Below are 18,846 nucleotides of genomic sequence, written 5' to 3' on the forward strand. Positions count from 1 at the left end.
TCGTCCATGCATGCATTATTATCGGCTATTGTAATGCACAAAGTGCATACAAATGTCTTGATTTTTTACTAATAAAGTCTATATTTCTAGACATGTTTGTTTCGTTGAAAATGAATTCCCCTACCCTAATAAAGCCATCGTTCATATATGGTCTTCTTCATCACCAGCTATCATGTCACCCTCTCTTTTTAGTCTACCCACATCTGAATCCACTTTTTCGTTTGCGTCTACAAATCCACAACCCACTAACACGTCTTATGCAACACCTCACCACCCTAATGCATTATTGTTCATTTATCACCGTGAGGGTCACATCATAATTTTATTGTCACAGACAATAATAGTACGCTCATCACAGGCTAATATTCTCAACAAAAAAAACTTTTATCAAAATCTCAATTTATCTTACTCATATCCAAGATTGATATCTCCAATGGGAGTATCATTTTGCGTTAAATCAAATCAAATTACATCTATAAAAATCACATAAATTATATGAAAAAAGATTATGAAATATCACGAATATCAAATCAATCATATCAAGAGATATTATTTCTTGACATCATACAGGATTATTTATATATTCTTCAGTAATCATTTCATATATTTTATTATTAATTAGCTAAGTTTTGATGTCTAAATAAATGTATCATCATGTAACACAAATCATTGAAGTGAATTAACAATTTCATATTCTCTAATTATCTTTTGGTTCTCCAATTCTTTCAAACCTACTAATGTTTTATATGCACAAAAATATATCCCCTGGAATTACAAATAATAAATGAATTTAGTATACCACCAGATTTGTAATTCAAGTTGAGCATACATAAAAGTGAGCTCGATGCTAACACGCGATAGAGGATGCAAGATTAGCTTAATATTTACAAAGCATGTTATGTTAACAAACAAGATTATGTTAGCTTTAGCTTTCAGATAGAATGACAATGATTAAAAATTTGAGCAATAAAACTGTCAGGAACTTACGATATCGCCAAGAACAGGTAGCTAACTGCCAGCCCAATGTTTATGGTGGTCATCAAAAAGATGAGATAGCCTGTCTTACAGAAGTACATAACAAAACTTGCAACATACATGCATACGATAAATACATTAAACTCACCCTGTAACAAACGCTCAACAGCATCAAACCTTGTACCGCGCACACACATAGTTCATTCCAACATATCACCTGATGTGTAGGAGCTTCTCAGTATTGGTAATGTACACACCACTACATTGTAAGCTCCTCTTCCAAGCCCAATGAGCTTAATTAGAAGCCGACTCTCCTACAAATATAGCATTAGCATCATTGCGTTCAAGTATGGATTCGGATCATATGTTGCTCTTGAGGTTTGATCATCTTTGCCATCTTCTCTCTGTAGAAGATAGAACTTAAACGTGTCAGATGGTGAGAGAAGCCAAGTAGTTAAGGTCGACAAAAGGAAAAAAAAAAATAGTATGTTGGATGATTACTAAGTTTGAGAGCTCATGATGCAGATAATTATCAATTTATTATCCAGAAAATAAAATTTTCCTCGTGCAATATCTAGAATGAAGCAGCACAAACTACCAACATAAACAGTGCATTTCCACTCCCAACTAGAAATAAGCATTTCATTAGGAGGTTATTTATTGTACACCTAAAATAGGGAGATCGTTCATGTTATAATTAAATCACATTTATTAGCATTTCACACAAGAATGCAATAGAATCTGCAGCACCTAGTGTTAATGGAATCAGTAGCTCACCAGCAGAATTATGAGGAGAATGAGCTTCGTTGCCCTTTGCACTCTGCTGGGCTTGTGATGCTGAACTTTGCATGTGTGGCGATGAATTCTGCTTTCCATTTTCAATAGGCAAGGAATGTCTTTTCTTGGGCTGGCTATCATGCAGATCAGGGCTGGATTTTGGAGATGTATTAACATGGGCTCTCGCTCTTGCAGATGCAGTGGCTTGCATATAACCTGGAAGAGAATTGCTACTACTGAGCCTAGGTTCCTGATCAACATGATCAGTCTTTGCTATCCCAAATGAGTTACGCCGCTTGGGAATCTTTGAATCCTTAGTTATACGATCTGTGCTACTTCTTCCACTTGAATCATTATTGGGTTTAGAGGGTGATCTTTTACCAATCGATTGAGACCTTCGCCTCTCAGCAGGTGTGTCATTGTCTTTCTGACTCTTTTTGGCATTTACAGAGACATCACTAGATGGGGTTCCATGTAAATCAGGGACTGTCGCAAGGCTTCTGGGAGTTCCTTCAGGTGATCTAGCTTGTTCCAGCATACCTTCCACATGAGTCGGTACATTGGAATTAGTTGGCTCAGCTGGATGTTGATCAACCTGCGGCAAGTTGATGGAAGCATTCAAGTTAGCCATTGACTGGTCAGTTCCATCAGGTCTCCTGTTAGCATCCAAGTTAGAAAGGTCAAAAGCATTCTCAGCATCAGCAATAATGGCATAATTCTCTTTCTCCAGGGCTCCAATTTCAATAACAATTTCCCCACCTTCAGTTTCAGATTTGTCCGGTGAGTCAAGCGTCGAGGAGATAGATATTTCAGTGCCACACTCTGAAACTGCTGCTTGAATCCTCGAATCATTGAATATCAAATTCTCTGCTGAAATTGCTTCATTGTTATTTGTAAAAGAATTATTCTGAATACTATGGCTCTCTGTTTTTGATTTCAATCCAGCAGCAGAACTAACAGATCGACCAACATTTGACATTGAACTCAGTTCTTCAAACTTTGACTGAGCTGCAACAAATGCTGGATTGCACGGTTTTCTTGAAACAATCACAAATTTCTTGCCTTCCTTCTCTAGTGTTTCAGAGGATGCCCTTTCAGCACTATGCTTGGAACTGTCTCTCACAGATTGAAGCTTATCAGGTACAGTAGTAACTAATATTTCCAAACTTTGATTTGGTTGCAATTGTTTATTATCTGATACACAATCCATATTTTCCTTATTGACCATCTTGGTGTCCGTACAATCTTGGGACATGGTGTTGAAAAGCTCATTTTTCAGTTCTGAATTTTCCACATCAACCCTCAATAAAGGATTGAATGAATTATTTGGAGCAATTACTGGAGTCTGAAACTCGAAGTTGCCAACATTTTCAATCACTGAACTCCTTTTACCATCTGCCAGGATTAGTTCTGCTGGAGAATCCGATAACAATGAGGAAGCTGCATATGGGTTCTCTTTTGCTGGTTCACTCTCTACCATATTAGCATTCTCTTCTACTGACCAATTGTCATGATTCAAATTTTGCTCCTGTTGTTTGCCTACTCCTGATGATATTAAAGCTGTCCATATTTCCAACCACTTCCATGCTGAATCAGACTTTGACGGATCACATTTTATGTAAATGGTTTTTGTCCTTGGTGTAGTTTCCAAAAGCTTGGAAAGAATACAAAGATGAAAGCTCACAGTATAGCAAATCAGACGGAGAGAAATCCAGTAAATCAAGAAAACATAACAATTAGCCATACCTGACGAACAAGGCCATTTGAGAGTACTAGCTTGTTTGATGCTTTATTTGATTTCACAAAAGAATCTCCCTTCTCCTAAGAAAGAATGAAAAAAATAATTAAAAAAGCATTTAATATCATGTTATGGCATTAATGACATTCTCTGTCCGCATTAATCAGTAAGATGTGATGTACATGCTTGGTGAAACGCTCAAACATAAGCCTGACAAGTATTTACCTTCCACTAGAATCCTCAACATCAAATGTCACTAGCATTCTCGATATCAACTTAGCTATGACAACACCATGACCACCATTAGGACCATTGTAATGAATTAACACAGAAGACATTTTAAAAAAGATGAATGAAAGAGATTGTGCTAACGCCACCAAGTTCATGAGGATCTGGAGCCTGTTTCACATAGTTGTGTGCATACAAGCACTGGTTTGAAACAATTGGCACATAAGCAGTGTCAAGATCAAAATAACAGTCAAATATGAATCAACATTCCAAGGAATGACCAATGACTAAGTAGTTCAAATACAAAAAAGAATGGATTCTACCATGCTAAGACACGTCCATAAAAATTGTCAATTCAAGGACTCATCTAAGTCCAAAATGAAAGCAACACATCAAAAGTTCTAGAAGTTCTTGAGATATTGTTCCATAATAATGATCAGGTTAGTAGCATGTATTTGTAAGTTCTAGCGCTCTACTATTCTAGATTTAAAATGTAATTAAAGTAAACATCACTAATAATTTAATGGATCTCTGGTTATCTACCTGGAATTTTTCTTCTGGTGAAGTGAGCTTCCCAATTAACTTATGAGCATGACGAGCCCTTATAAGTGATTGCATTCTTATGATGGCCTGAATACACCGCAAAGATCCAATTGCCTGCCTCTTGACCAAATATCCACGTATAGCGGCTTGCAACTTGACAACAATCTTGAGTTTGAGGAGCCTTTTCTCAGCCTAAAATTATCTTTTAAATATAAGAGAAACTAAACAGATGTGATAGAAATAATACAAGATTCAGAATAAAGTAAGTTTATACCAAATATGCCCTTATTGCTGCCTGAATAACAATAGCATCATATTGACTGAGGGTAGACCCAGCTGGGGTTATACTTCTGTTAGAACTTGATGGAGGAGCTTCAGTATTTACTATGCCTGATGACGATGGAGCCGTTTCAATTGGCTTTTCTTGTACTTCAGCTCTTTCAGGTAAAGAATATTTTGGTGAATTGAAATTAATAGTTGAGATTTCTTGGTTATCCTTGATAGAGCAAACAGAAATAGGTTCTGAGACAGCAGTGTTGCTAAGCACTCGATGCTTGGATGATCTCCTACAGAAGCTCCACCTATGCTTGTCTGATGAAGCTTTGTCCTGAAAAGAATTATATGATATCCGCTAACCAGCTAAGCACCAAGAAGAAGAAGAGAACTTTTGAAGCCAACAAAAGTGTCAATGTCAACATTTATGTTTTGACAAATGCTACATTTAGTTTAGAGAATAGACACCCAAAGTAGCACAAGTTAACCAATACATGACCTGAAGACATATCAAAACCAAGCATTAAATCAAATGCAAGCTTGTAAAACATTCAAGTTGGTCATAGTTAGCTAATGCACTTACCAACTAAACGATGGGTACATGTGACTAGAAATGCCTTATCAACTTGTACTATTAGCTATAGAAAACTTAGTTTATTGAACTATCCTTGAATGAGAGTCAAAGTATCGTTTTGAGGCCTTCACATCAATGAGCAACAGTTTGGTCCATAAAGTGTTGTTTTGCGACAATGATTTGGGTGATATCTCAGAACATAATTTGGTCCATAAACATCATTTTGTCGCAATAAACACCTCTCACCATGTTCAAGCTGCTAAAGTGGGAGACTGAAAATATGCTTATACTGCATCAGTCCATCACCCACACTCAATGTGGCACTGCTTCAGGATATTACTCATTTGCATTCTTCATTTCTGCATTGGCTCGATGAGCATGCAAAAGGATGTCGAATCACATTTTTGTATTTTCCTTAAGATTCCTGCACAATTTGTGCCATGCTTAAAATAGTTTATTTTTGCTTTGTATTCCCATGTTCTATTGTCACCTGATAAACTTCATTTATTTTTGCTTAAGATTCCTGCACAATTTGTGCCATGCTTAAAATAGTTTATTTTTGCTTTGTATTCCCATGTTCTATTCCCACTTTAGCAGCTTGAACATAATTTGGTCCATAAACATCATTTTGTCGCAATAAACACCTCTCACCATGTTCAAGCTGCTAAAGTGGGAGACTGAAAATATGCTTATACTGCATCAGTCCATCACCCACACTCAATGTGGCACTGCTTCAGGATATTACTCATTTGCATTCTTCATTTCTGCATTGGCTCGATGAGCATGCAAAAGGATGTCGAATCACATTTTTGTATTTTCCTTAAGATTCCTGCACAATTTGTGCCATGCTTAAAATAGTTTATTTTTGCTTTGTATTCCCATGTTCTATTGTCACCTGATAAACTTCATGCCTTTTACTTTCCCGATGGATGCTTAATGGATAATATTTTATGAAGTTTGGTAGAAGGAAAATGGTACCAATTCATGAAAACTACCAAAGATAACAAATACCAAATTTTCATGAGGGAATCTAGAAATCTACTCTGATGTTATCCATGAGCAATTGCAATTATTGACTGTTTCAATCAGGATTTGCAGACTACAAATTGACCAAACAAATAACATGTCCCTAAGCTCTAACTGCAAGTAGGTGTCTGATTCCTTCTAAGTTTAGTGGCATAAATGAACAGATATAACATATATTGACTGACTGAGTATGCGACAAAGTGAAAAAGTAAAAACAGGCTATAGTTCTCTCCTAACACTTCCTGTGATGCTGCATTTTGCCAATCTGAGGCCAGAAGTGCAAAATAGGATTTATCATCTTCCTTTTTCCTCTTTCCTTGGTCTCCTGTAAAAAAGGGAATTCCGACAACGAAGAACCATGCCAAGTAACAACTCCATCCAATTCACCCGGTTAAAAGTGCATGGCCAGGATTTGCTGAGCCGGATCTATATCAGCGGCGCTTTAGCATTTTCGTACTCCACAGGCTGTAATAACTTAGCACTGTTCAGTGGCAGATGAATAGAGTACGAGACCCCAGTGAAGAACATCCTTGCTTCCAAACAGTCCCTTAACAACCCTCCTCCTCGGATCCAATAGGATACAGATCATCCACTTAGAACCATACACTGTAAGCAAGGAATCAAGATGCAAACCGGCTGTCCCAACCGTCCACATTCTCAGAAAGCACTAATAATACATCAAGCAAACGAAAAATGCAGCTCAATAAGTCGCTGATTTAGCTAATCGGGAAAGAATTTCTGTTAATCTAGAGGAACCAAAATGATTCCTCATTGTTTGGGATAGAAATGGCACTCGAGAGATCCAGGTTGACGGATCTGAACCAGGGCCCAGCCGAAGCCGGATAAGACAAAGATCCGGCAAGCTTCAGTTCAAACACGCCAGATCGATCAGACAAGGATCCCGAACAAACCGAACAAGAAGATCACGTTACCTCTCCGTGCGCTAGCTCGTCGTTGTCGACCGCGTCTCCGCCACCGCAGCCGATGATCTTGAAGCATGAACAGTTGGGCCTGGCCATCTCCTCCGCCTTCTCGGTCTTCTTGTTCTCCGATCGCTTTGGCTCTAGGTTCGGATTAGGTTTTGTCCTTGAGAGAGAGAGAGAGAGAGAGTCTCTGCTCGCTTCTTCTCGCTCTGCTACAATGAGAGTTCGGTTTCGGCAGAAGAGCTGCTACTAAATCGTAATTTAATTCAGTACTTTATTCCCTCTTCTTCCCTCGAAATGCCGGAACTTAAAAGCGCCTCATCAAACCCGCTTGAATCCGCCCACTGGCGTCCGCTCAGCTTTAGTTCACATACGTCGGCCACCCGCGTCTACAACTACCACCATGCAACTTACCCGACCCAAATCTGGGACCCACGGACGGCCCCTCGTCGTCGCAATGTCGGTAGTACCGCAGGTCTGTTTGTGTAGATTTCCTAGAGACGGTCCGGCGTTACACTTGCCGCTCATGACGATACGATTCTGCACGCGGCAAGGTGTTCGTTGAAACTTGTGGCGGTCACCACACGCGCGAGATATCGTCCACACATGGCCAATAAGTATACCAGATATAACGGCACCTCGTGAATATGGTAAATTAGGCACATATTATGATATTATAAATATTATAAAGTAATTTAAAATATAATAATTTATTTATTTTTTTGTCATTATTTGTAGTCAGTCCATTATGATATTAACATTTTATGTTTGAATTTGATTTGATTGAAATTATGAGTCCATTTATTTAATTTATAATATTTTAAAATAATTTTTTATGATAGTGACCAAAATAACAGATCCAAACACTTGAATATATAATTGGATCAGAGGACCCTTTACATCGTCCTTGGGTTTTCTCACGTGAAACGCACATGCGAAGTTCCGTTTGCGCTTCATATCTCACATCATCGTCATCCATCGCGGGGGAAAGGAGGAGGCACAGGAGAGACCTGTTGCGCGTGAGGTGTCGGTGGCGAAGAGGCCATGGCAGGCAACGTGCTGACACATGCACATGCAACGTGGACCGTCAATCATGCACTTCGGCGGTGGGGCCGTGGCCGCCGACCGTCCGATGGGAGGAAGGCAGCTTCATCAGAGGCGATGAAGGCCAGAAAAGGGCTTGCGCCTGCCGATTGGGTTGTCGCCGCCAATATTATGAGGGTTTACGATGCTATTGATAATTATTATTGGTGAGGTGTACCAACGCGCAGTCTTTTGTTGTGTTGTGGTATGGGGTTGGGTTGGCGGGGGCAGCGACAGCCTACACCACGTTGGGTGGGAAAGGAACGGATGCCTCAGTCTCAACAATCATGCTTACGGGTGGGCCCCTTTAGGTTTGACTCTGTGCATTATAAAGATTTGAAGGTGACTCGGTGGGCACGTCGGACACGTTCGAGTCGAGTATGGCTCGGGGAGTAAATCTCACGAATCAGCGGTCCGCGGCCACCGACAGCAGCGGTGCTGTGTCAGTGCGGGAGCGGGTGACTGTTTCACGCGGCTTACATCTACGTGGGTGTGGGTCATGCCAGGTGTTATCGTAAGCTTTATGTCTTGTGAATAAAATTGGTGTTAAGTGTCGAGAGAGCCACCAACTAAGCACATTAGAGTGACAGATGTCGTCAGTCATTGCAGAATAGACTTCAGATCGAAACGGTGTTGATACACATTGTTAATGCATTTGGAACGTGGTTCTTGAATCAGGTGGTTTTGGTTCTTGAATCAGAACCGTCTACCATATTTGTTATTTTTATTTTTATTTTTATTTCAAAATATCCTTCCGGTTATCATTTAGAGCAACATTTGACCGTTTAAAATTTGTTAACTTATTCGAAATCGAATCATCAAAATTCGATTTCTGTTTGGTTTTGAACAGTTAAATCGTTGACCCAATTAAGTTCTAATTCTTGATCGGTTCGATTTCAATTCGGTTCCAGTTCAAATCAAATCATGAGTGAATCTATATTCATGTACCTTATGATGTTATAAAAATCATATATGTTATATTATTTTCAAATCTTAGTCTAAGGGATTATACAATCAATCCAAATAGTAAAAAAGATAAACAATATTAGTTTTGGAAAAGATATAAAAGTTCAATGAGTACATTAAATTGAGTTTAAGTATTTTGGCAGAATGAATTAATGAGTTACATATTTTCTCAAGACAAGTTATTATATATATATATATACATATATATATATATATATAATATTAATTTATATTTTTATAGTGAATGATATGATTTTTGCTTTATTTTATTATTTTGGCATCTTTTTTAGGATATTTATATTTCAAAATTTAATATTTATTTCCATATTATATATATATATATATAATTAATTTGACTATTATTTATTATGAACGAACTTATCCAATTGAATGTTTCAGTCGAATCGGATAAGATCTATTAAAAGGAAACACGCTCTTCTGAAAATATCGGAGAGGAATAACAAAATTGGAAAAGGAAAATCCTCCTAAATAAAAGGAAAATTAAAAAAGAAAAACCTTAAGGAGGTGGAGCAAAGAGAAGATCCGAGACATCGGTAACACTTGGGATTCCGTTCGCTTTCCGAGGCAGGAACCAGGATCTTTTCCGCTCATGTCGCGGCAGCCAGGTGCCCAGTGGTGGGACCATTTGTCTCACCAAACGATCGGTGCCCGTTGCATATTTGACGATGTGCCCGTGACAGGTAATCCGAACCACACTGACATATCACACATTCATTTGGTCCAAAGTACGGATCGACTAAAAGTGTGCTTATAATGCGATGCAAACTCATCCGACGGGCCGACATTTGATACGACAAATTGGAAGATACCCCACAGTTGCTGTGATCTTGCGATTTCCTATTGCATCTCATAGCTTATAAACTATGGTAGCATTAACTTATATGTAATACATATGCAACTTCCATGCCATACCACCATATGTGCAATTGGCTTCTCCATTATATTAAGCTATCTCTAACTGCAACATCCCAATGTGCTTTTCTTTTGTATTCGTTTTTAAAAGGTGTCACATATTGTTCTTATGAGAATATATACCATTTATAAAAGCTATATTTGCTTTGTACCGTTTTTTACAACATAGCTACAAAATTTACTATTCAGAAGTTTCAGAAATTTACTAATGATCCATACATGGCATTAGTCATCAACTAAACAACTTGCTGTAATCTGCCTTTACTCTTCACTTCCATGTGACAAGCATCAGACTGCAAAGGTGGCTTGCCAAATGGTTTTTTTTGGTGGAAACAGTTAATTATATTTCATAAATATTTTAAAAAAGCAGGCTTTATCCAGGGAAAATAACTGTTTCAAGGACAAGGTTGAGGTTAGCTTCACATATGCAAATTGCTAGTCCAATGCATGGCCTCTTTTTCTTGCCACAATTTGATTGGCATACCCTGCAAGGAATTAAACAGCACTGATTAGAAAGGTCTTCAGATAAAGCAATCAAAATATGACTTGTATGAGAGCAATTTCCTGCATTTCATCAAACCTCTGAGAATTTATCAACTCCTATACCTAGATGAACTGATTTCAATGTGTTTGTGCCTGCCATTGTTTGCAGAATGTGTTTTAAAGCCGTCTATAGAGCTAATAAGCTGGCCGAATATGGGTCATCGGTGTCTATTTTGGAAAGAAAAGATATTTTTCCTGTCATCCGATCCATGGCAAGGTCAGTCCACGTCCTCCAATTGATGGATGTTCTAATTTCAAGTTTATTAACCTTAAGATGAGGAAGAAATCATGTAACTGTAAGTAAACCCAAATAGTACAAAATATTCTTCAAATTAATTCCTGAAATAATGGCATGAATTTCATGGATTGGTAAACAAACTTAACCACTCATTTGTGTATACCAAACCCCTAAATGTACAGTCTTCTTTTTAATTTTTCGATAGATTTTAAACTTACCATGTCATTTTGGAACTATAGCTCCAACAGTTCCTTCGGTACAGATGGTAGCCTTACTTAATGTAAATGATGCCTTCATCTTCATCATCCATATCTCCATCTCCATCTTCTTCAGATGAATTCAGGGGTTCAAGCTGTTTAACATCATTACCTTCTGAACTCTTCTTCTCTTCTTTTAACCTATCCAATATTGCCAACACCTGCAGGAGAAATTTTGAGTGACTGTAGGCTGAACAAAGTTATTTTGGTTGATCAACCACAAAAATATAGTAATATAAGAAAAACTCTGTATAATTCTTTTAGCTAATGATTGATGATGTGTGTGCTACACTGTGAACCTTTTCCTGTTTACCTGACTTTAGCTTAATAGCTTGACATAAACATATACTTGGTAATTACAAAGCTTTCTTTACTTCAAATTGCTAAGCCATACAAATCAAGAAAAGGTTCTTATCATCATGTTGAGGTTCTAATCATGGATTTATTTTGCCCCCCCACTCAACTAATCAAACAAGAAGAATTGCCTTTTTCAGATTTTTCAAAGAAAAAAATTGCAACATACAAAGAAATCAACAAAATTTTCAAAATAAAAAAAGTGAGTTGGATTTCAGCTTTGTTCTGTTTCTCTTTTACAACAGATATCAAACAACTTAATTTTCATGTTTTGAATTTCTAATTAAAAAGAAAAAAATGAAAGGTAAATGGACCTAAGTTTCAAAATCTTCTAAATTCAGTGAAGAAAACAATAGCATCATTTACCATTAACAAGAAGTGAAGAGAGAGAAAGATAACCCAAAATCTTACAAGACAAGCCCTGAAGGCATAAACTTGGAATTGCCTAAAAGGGCATGAATAATATTAATTGCAATTAGGCAACTTGCAGTTTGGAAATGCTGATCAGTCTAATTTACGATAGCTGATAAATTGATCTACAAGAAGACAAGGCATGAAAACAATTATAAGCTAGCTGCATGGATCTTTTCCTTCTGTTGAGTTTTTCAAGAGCAATATTACTAGGTAATTCAAGAGCATCAAGTAAGGAGCAAGAAGAGTAAAAGTTTAAAAACAAACAACTAAAGGACCAATCACAAAGCAACTAAGAGAAATACTACAACTGCTACACTTACATTGATGCAGCCAAGAGAAATAAATTATAACAAGCCCAATAAAGAAAATATAGCTTAAAGAAAGGTGCCATCATAAAGTGCTGAATAGATTTACCCTGCTTCCTCTTTCTAGGGACTCATCCTCGATAAAACGTATTTCAGGAGTCAGGCGCAACTTCATACGTCTCCCCAGTTCACTACGCACATACTTGGCTTTCGACTTGAGTCCAGCAATAGCAACCTCTCTTCCTCGTTCATCACCAAAGACCGACACATATACCTTAACAACCTACAAGGACAAGTGGATAAAAAAGGATAACTTGAGTGCTATATCCATTGCCATGTTAAATAATTGTGTAGTAAACTTATCAAAGTAAAAAAAAAAAAAAAAAACTTAATAAGTTCATTAGCATACAGTAATATAAGATTTATATATTAGTGGATAAATTAGTTATTTTGATCCAAAAGTGTCTTTTGAAATTTGCATCAACGTTTGCATGAGCAGAATGGGTCCAGCCATTCCATGGCAAGTATAACACCAAGGCAATAACGGTGGTTCATACTGAAGACCTCAACCAAATCCATCTTTTGACCGTTTATTAGGAGAAGGTTAAGATAAAATAGATACAAAATATATGTATTGAAAAATGAGGAGAATTGTATAGGAAATAAATAACCCTTCTCAAAATGGTGAGAACAGCTATGCTTTAAAATGCCCAGAAATTAAGAACAATTTCAAGTATTTGGTCCTTGGAAACCAGGCAAATTTCCTTTTTCACGTAAGTAAACCTTTTGAAGATCGAGGGGCCTTTGCCCATTGTGCAATGGACCATATTAATAGAATTTTAAGTCATGATTATTAGGCAGATGCAAGTAGAACCTTCAAACGACTACTTGAGATTCAAACACGGGTATTAGTTTAGAACAAGTGCGCACGGTTGGGGAAAGAGGGTTTTCGTCCAGACATGTTTTGGGTTAGATGACTGATATCCCATTTACCAAAAACCATTATCTAATTTAACTGAATTAATGTTTGATTGGATGGTCCAAGAATATGAAATGTGTTAGACGACACGCTATGATAACCAAGGATTGATGAAAAAACCTATGGACGATTTGTTTCACAGAAGCCATCCCTATTGACTATGCCCCAATTTGGCCTAAGTTGTCACTTGCCAACATAACATTATCCTAGCATCAACCCTAAAGTTTTGTGCCAATCTGTACCTCAAGCAACCAAAAAAGTCTCCTAAGTTAATCTTCCACCAACGCAAAAATATTTTCGAGAGGACTAAGAAATTTACACTTGTAGAACCACCTGCAAAGGAAAAAAAAAAAGTATCTTTTTGCTTAAAATAAGATCTGTTATATGGTCGTCTTTAACAGACGAACTAGTAAAGATCACATCCGTCAACCATAAGAAGTATCGAATAGGTCGAAAGAATGGATTTTGAATCACCTGGAGGTCGCCGGAGACCTCAACGCCGCTAATGGTGGTGAGGGAGGAGAGGTAGCGATCGGCGCCCAGGGATGCCTCAGGCAGGACGGCGTACTGGAGGACCTTGTCTGTGAGCAACATATCGGACAGCTCCCTTTGGATCTGCTTCGCCACCATCTTCACCCGCCGCTGGTTCGCCATGCACCGAACCGACGCACCTCCTCCCACTCTTGTTGACGCCGCGAGATTAGGGTTCGTCCAGCTCCGGTGCGGTAGGAGGAGCTGGTGGCGGCCGCCATTCCCTCCCGCGGTGGTCGCGAAAGGGGCGGCGAGAGTCAGAGGAGACGGGGGCGACCGACTCAATGACATGGTTGGGGATTGCCGTGCTCGTTGAGTGACCGAGATATGATGGGAGCGGAAAAAGAAATCACCGGAGAAAGGAGAGGGCGGAGACGATTTCTGGATCGTTGGATGGATTGAGAGATCAATACGGACGGCTATTATTATTGCATATGAGGTTATTGCCGGAATACTGGAGAGAGGTAACAAATAAATCTTATAATGTGTTTAATTTCCTTTTTAATTCTATAAATATATTCCAGAAATTATTAAATTGTTATTCGAAAAATATCCTGAGGTCGAAATTTAGATAAAATAGAGAGAAAAAAGTGATGCCATATTTTACGATAACATTTATTTCATGCTAGACGGTATAAAAAAATATTCTTAATATTCATAATAATCGAATAAGTATTTTGATTTGTCTCAATATCAATCAGTTTTAATTAGCGGTGGAGATTAACTTTTTGTTTTGTTTTGCAGAATTGTACTTAATTTTGAGGAATAAATACAAAAATCAGTAACTTGTGAGGACTTATATGTAATTTGGCAACCAGTAAATTAAATAGATAGGTATTTGTTATCGGCCCGATTGCTTTGGGCTTCCCATTCAACTTCGTCGCCTTGAGATTATTCTTCGGCTGCGATCGTCCGTGGTCGCCAGGAGACGACGAAGCTCGAGGCAAGTCACCGATCAAAGAAGTTCTCATCAATGCCGCTCGGTGGTTCCGGTGGATCAGGCATCGTTGGTGAGAAATCTCACCCCTTCCTCTCCCCTCCTCTTCTCATCTCTATCGTTTCTTCTAATCAAGATTAGGGGTTCCAGTTAGATCTATGCATAAATCAAGATTAGGGGTTCCGCGAATCGGAACCTAAAAGATTATTTTCGCGGCCTGATCGTTCTTTCGTATTTGAGAGGGTTGAAAGGATCGCAAATTGATGCCCAGGAGGAAAACAGTTCGGTGATACGTCTTGGTGGGGCATCAATGATGGATCTTTAATAGGTTTCTGGCTTTTGGTAGCTTTTTCACACTTAATAGCGAGGCCCCGGGTGTTGGCAGCATGACCTGGAATGGATGCTACTCGTTGGATGATTTGTGACACATATATGTTCACCTTATCTTGTCTTAGACTTTTAAGATTATATGTAAGCTCGCTATGCATGAGAAGTGACAAACAAGATATGGCAATGTTGTTGGAGAGGGATCATCGCTTTTGTTTGTTCCAGCTATCGATATCAGAATTCCTCTATGATTACTGTTGAGGATATCTGCTTGGCACCCTTAATGTAGTTACCTTTGTTGCCAATAACAGTAAGAACATTCTTGTTACCTTTTATTTGATGGAAATTCGAGTTGGAGAAAAGAGACCGGATGCAGAAGGCTTTATTTGAATTTTATCAAAGATTCATCAAAGACATCTTGTTAGACTTGTTATCATGGCATACTTTGATATGACCCCATTGATTTTTGTGACTAGTTTGAAAGCACTAGCCATGCTTCCTTAGCACATTGCAAAGATAATTTGGTATGGTACTGCTTGAACCCCCACTCAGCAGTGCAGCGGCACAAGGATTGGCTCATATATTTATACACATCCTACACTGAATTGCCTTTGAAGTCTTTTAAAATCTTTTCCTCAAACTTATGTCCTCTTTTATGAAGGTTCACATTGAACTAAGTTCATGAACATTTTCATCTAATCCTAGAATTTCAATCTCCATCAGGAAATGCACTTCACTGTATCTTGTTTTCTTTCTTTTCAGGCTCTTGAAGTTCTTGAACTAACACCGTCTTGCTTTACACGCATCCATATCATGTAAAATTTCCATATAGGCTCTTAATTGTTCTTACCACTAGTAAATATATCTGTTACATGTGTAAACCGTGTCGGCTTTTTACACTCATATACACAACTCTAAACTTACAATGAGGGATTGATGAGTAAGTTCCCTGACTTTGGGTGACATTTGTTAAGCCAAACATTAAACAAGATTTCTATGTCATTTAGGGATGGATGTTCATAGTTATCCTCATTGTGGAAACAAAGTCAAACTTTTGAGAAGATAATACAAGCACGATAAGTATAAAATTGTATATGTTGCATGAGGAGACATGCCTGACATCCACCGGGATATTTATATCCAAATATGCTAATATGCCTGATTAATTACATGCATGAGGTGATCTAGGTGATTAGTTTATTTAAAGCTTGGTGCTACCTCATGGACAATGGTATAGGCCATTTTGGCAGTATTTAAAGGAGCTTGAGGTAAGAAAGGCTTGTATAAGTCTAGGTGCTAGCCATTTTACCCTGGCAGTTGTACATAATGGCAACACTAGAAGGAAAAAGGCAGGAGCGAACCATGTAGCTGACAAGTGAGAACAAAGGCAGGAGGATCCCTAGATATAGGATCTGTCATCTATTGAGTCAGGATTTTGTGAGAAATGGATGTTCTCAAAGAAGAAATATTAATAAAGATAATTTTCTATATAAGTTCTCAGCAAGACAAATTGTTAAATCAAGGGTTTTACTGAAGATCTCTTTCTTCCAGCCTGGCGGTTGCAGGTGGTTTCTGAAGTTGCAGCTTTTCTGGCCAGGTAGACTGGGAATAATATAAGATTCAATAAGATATCAAAGCAATGAAAGCAAGAATTTTATCAGTTTATAGAAGTATAAATATACATTAGAGAGGTTATAGCAAATGTTTAGTTTTGCCTGAAATAGATGTCAGAGGGTTCCGAACTTATGGGTCCCAACACAAATCCACTCAATTGAGCTGGGTTTCCCTCAACCTATAAAAGATGTTACTGGGGTCGGCGTGTGCTTTTGGAAAGAAGATGATTTTCATCATTTTGTACTGATTAGTTTTGGTTGATAATTGGTTTTGTTTCATGGTGATAGAGATGGCAATGGCTCCCAGCCCCCAGTCTTCATCTGAAGCTGATTCAGTTGGGGTGGGTTTCAGAGGCATTGGGACATTTTTGGGAAATATGATGATTTTCAATAGTAACTTTCCAGTTTTATTTGAAAAGAGGGATCTAGGAGGAACCAACCAGTTTTGGCGGTGTTGATTCGATTACATGGGAAAAGGGATGGTAATGATCCCTGCAGCCAGTACAACTGCATGGCCAGGTTCAGACAACCTCCCATCCTTTTTCCCTTCTCCCTCTTATCTTCCACAACTTTCTCTCTTCTGTGTTCTCTCTTTCACTCTGGGAAGCCACCTGTTGTGGGCTGTTCCTGACTACTTCAAAATAGTGCATCCTGCAGTTAATCTTACCATTTAGAACTGCCGGATCAGTATCTTAGTTGTTTGGATTTCTCCATTTATTAGTATTTTCACCATGTTGTATGAACCATTGTCATTGATGTACATCACTTTGTTTTGTCTTTTGTTCTTCCTGTTATTAGCCTAGGGTCAGTGCTAGCTGTTTGACCCGTTGGGCACTCCCAATTAGGTGGAGCATAAGCTGGCTTCTTTGGCCATAAATGAAGAGGATGGTCCTACCCATCATACTGCTTGTGCAATTAGTATTTCCTAATTATGTATAGGAGGAAAACAAGGATGACATTGTTTGGACCAGTTTAGTGAAATCTTGCACTTCAAAAAAAAACACTTCCTAATAATTTATCTTGGTGTTTGTGCCTTCTTTTTTTTCTTAATTTGTTGTCTTTGCTTTTACATGATTAATCTGTTTCTATTTGTGTCAATCATCTTCTCAGTTATTCTGTTTTGGGTGGAACTAATGTTTGCACCGTTCCTGCCCTGAACCTCTCAAACTTCAAAAGTATTAGGATACGTACTTGGAGACCTAAGTTGATATTACAATTTTCACATGGGCTTTTGTTTGCTACACATTCTTTTCATTTTAGATCACAGTTATGCATCATTCAATAGCATTATCTTCATTCACTTTGCACGCAGTTCCTCGGAACTTCAGATTGCTTGAAGAACTTGAACGAGGAGAAAAGGGCATAGGAGATGGAACTGTAAGCTATGGCATGGATGATGGAGATGACATTTACATGCGCTCGTGGACTGGGACAATAATTGGTCCTCATAATGTAAGAGACTCCAGTTTTAACTTAAATATCTTGCCATAATTGAACTACGCTCATCTCTTGCACTAGTACTTTTTTACAGACTGTCCATGAGGGTCGCATCTATCAGCTCAAGTTGTTTTGCAACAAGGACTATCCTGATAAACCACCTAGTGTTCGATTTCATTCACGGGTTAACGTGACTTGTGTCAATCCTGACACTGGAGTGGTAAATCTATGCAGCTTAGAATGGATTTACAGATATAGATGCTTTTATGGAATTATTTTTATTGGAAACAACCTGATATTTTGATAAATAAATCCAGGTGGATCCGAGAAAATTTTCAGTTCTAGGGAACTGGGAACGTGACTACACAATGGAGTATATTTTAACACAGCTTAAGAAAGAAATGGCGGCACCACATAACCGTAAATTAGTGCAGCCTCCAGAGGGCACACACTTCTAAGACAATGGGTCTCACCATTGCAAATTCAGATGAAGGGGATGACTTTCATGTATTATTTTATCATCAAATGGTAGTTTGTTTACCTCATGCTTGGGATTGTAGTTTGGGTGGTTATATGTATCGGTGTAGACGCCACTGCACCATTGGTAAAATGTGACTTAGATTGATTGCTCAAATGTCTTATGTATTGCCTTGTTATAATCTTTTTCTTGGTTTTTACGAGGTGAAGGTGTTGTCTCTTTTGTGGAGAAGCAAGTTGAGTCGAAGCAATGACTTTAACCACCGTCATTTCAGTCGTATTGTTGAGTGGCTGATGCGTATTACATATGAATCAGCAAAATTAGTTTCGTGGACTATGTTCTACAGTGGAGCTCGACCAAATCTGTTGTGACAAATGTCTCTTGTTTACTCTTA

General features: G+C 38.2%; 3 protein-coding genes across 3 annotated transcripts; 1 reads left to right on the forward strand and 2 right to left on the reverse strand.

The window, feature by feature from the left end:
* Nucleotides 1-991: 991 nt before the first annotated feature.
* Nucleotides 992-7,327, reverse strand: LOC135607239 (protein IQ-DOMAIN 32-like). Its single transcript, XM_065098903.1, has 6 exons — nt 7,067-7,327; nt 4,536-4,868; nt 4,262-4,453; nt 3,499-3,573; nt 1,753-3,406; nt 992-1,379 (listed from the first exon to the last, which is right to left on the reverse strand). Exons 1-6 carry the CDS (start codon nt 7,151-7,153, stop codon nt 1,360-1,362), a joined length of 2,361 nt encoding a protein of 786 aa, XP_064954975.1. The 5' UTR covers nt 7,154-7,327; the 3' UTR covers nt 992-1,359.
* A 2,830-nt stretch (nt 7,328-10,157) lies between these two features.
* Nucleotides 10,158-14,019, reverse strand: LOC103977907 (probable ribosome-binding factor A, chloroplastic). The gene is made up of 4 exons (XM_009393564.3): nt 13,604-14,019; nt 12,260-12,433; nt 11,039-11,238; nt 10,158-10,524 (listed from the first exon to the last, which is right to left on the reverse strand). The coding sequence occupies exons 1-3, from the start codon at nt 13,949-13,951 to the stop codon at nt 11,092-11,094; spliced, it is 669 nt and encodes a 222-aa protein (XP_009391839.2). The 5' UTR covers nt 13,952-14,019; the 3' UTR covers nt 10,158-10,524; nt 11,039-11,091.
* Nucleotides 14,020-14,513: 494 nt separating this feature from the next.
* On the forward strand, nt 14,514-18,651 carry LOC103977908 (ubiquitin-conjugating enzyme E2 variant 1C). Its single transcript, XM_009393565.3, has 4 exons — nt 14,514-14,670; nt 17,850-17,989; nt 18,069-18,194; nt 18,292-18,651. The coding sequence occupies exons 1-4, from the start codon at nt 14,634-14,636 to the stop codon at nt 18,430-18,432; spliced, it is 444 nt and encodes a 147-aa protein (XP_009391840.2). The 5' UTR covers nt 14,514-14,633; the 3' UTR covers nt 18,433-18,651.
* Nucleotides 18,652-18,846: the final 195 nt, after the last annotated feature.

Source organism: Musa acuminata, chromosome BXJ2-3, assembly GCF_036884655.1.
Source record: "Musa acuminata AAA Group cultivar baxijiao chromosome BXJ2-3, Cavendish_Baxijiao_AAA, whole genome shotgun sequence".
Classification (NCBI taxonomy): Eukaryota; Viridiplantae; Streptophyta; class Magnoliopsida; order Zingiberales; family Musaceae; genus Musa; species Musa acuminata.

Bases quoted from the DNA above. Each gene is read 5' to 3' on its own strand.
- LOC103977908 (XM_009393565.3), top strand. From the start codon at position 14,634: ATGCCGCTCGGTGGTTCCGGTGGATCAGGCATCGTTG. The intron at 14,671-17,849 runs GTGAGAAATCTC...CTTTGCACGCAG, and splicing joins CGGTGGATCAGGCATCGTTG to TTCCTCGGAACTTCAGATTG. The intron at 18,195-18,291 runs GTAAATCTATGC...AAATAAATCCAG, and splicing joins TCAATCCTGACACTGGAGTG to GTGGATCCGAGAAAATTTTC.
- LOC135607239 (XM_065098903.1), bottom strand. From the start codon at position 7,153: ATGGCCAGGCCCAACTGTTCATGCTTCAAGATCATCGGCTGCGGTGGC. The intron at 3,574-4,261 runs GTAGATAACCAG...ATTCTTTCTTAG, and splicing joins CACCAGAAGAAAAATTCCAG to GAGAAGGGAGATTCTTTTGT. The intron at 1,380-1,752 runs GTGAGCTACTGA...TATCTTCTACAG, and splicing joins TTCTCCTCATAATTCTGCTG to AGAGAAGATGGCAAAGATGA.
- LOC103977907 (XM_009393564.3), bottom strand. From the start codon at position 13,951: ATGTCATTGAGTCGGTCGCCCCCGTCTCCTCTGACTCTCGCCGCCCCT. The intron at 12,434-13,603 runs GTGATTCAAAAT...TTGTCCTTGTAG, and splicing joins AGGTCTCCGGCGACCTCCAG to GTTGTTAAGGTATATGTGTC. The intron at 11,239-12,259 runs GTAAATCTATTC...TTTCTCCTGCAG, and splicing joins CCCTAGAAAGAGGAAGCAGG to GTGTTGGCAATATTGGATAG.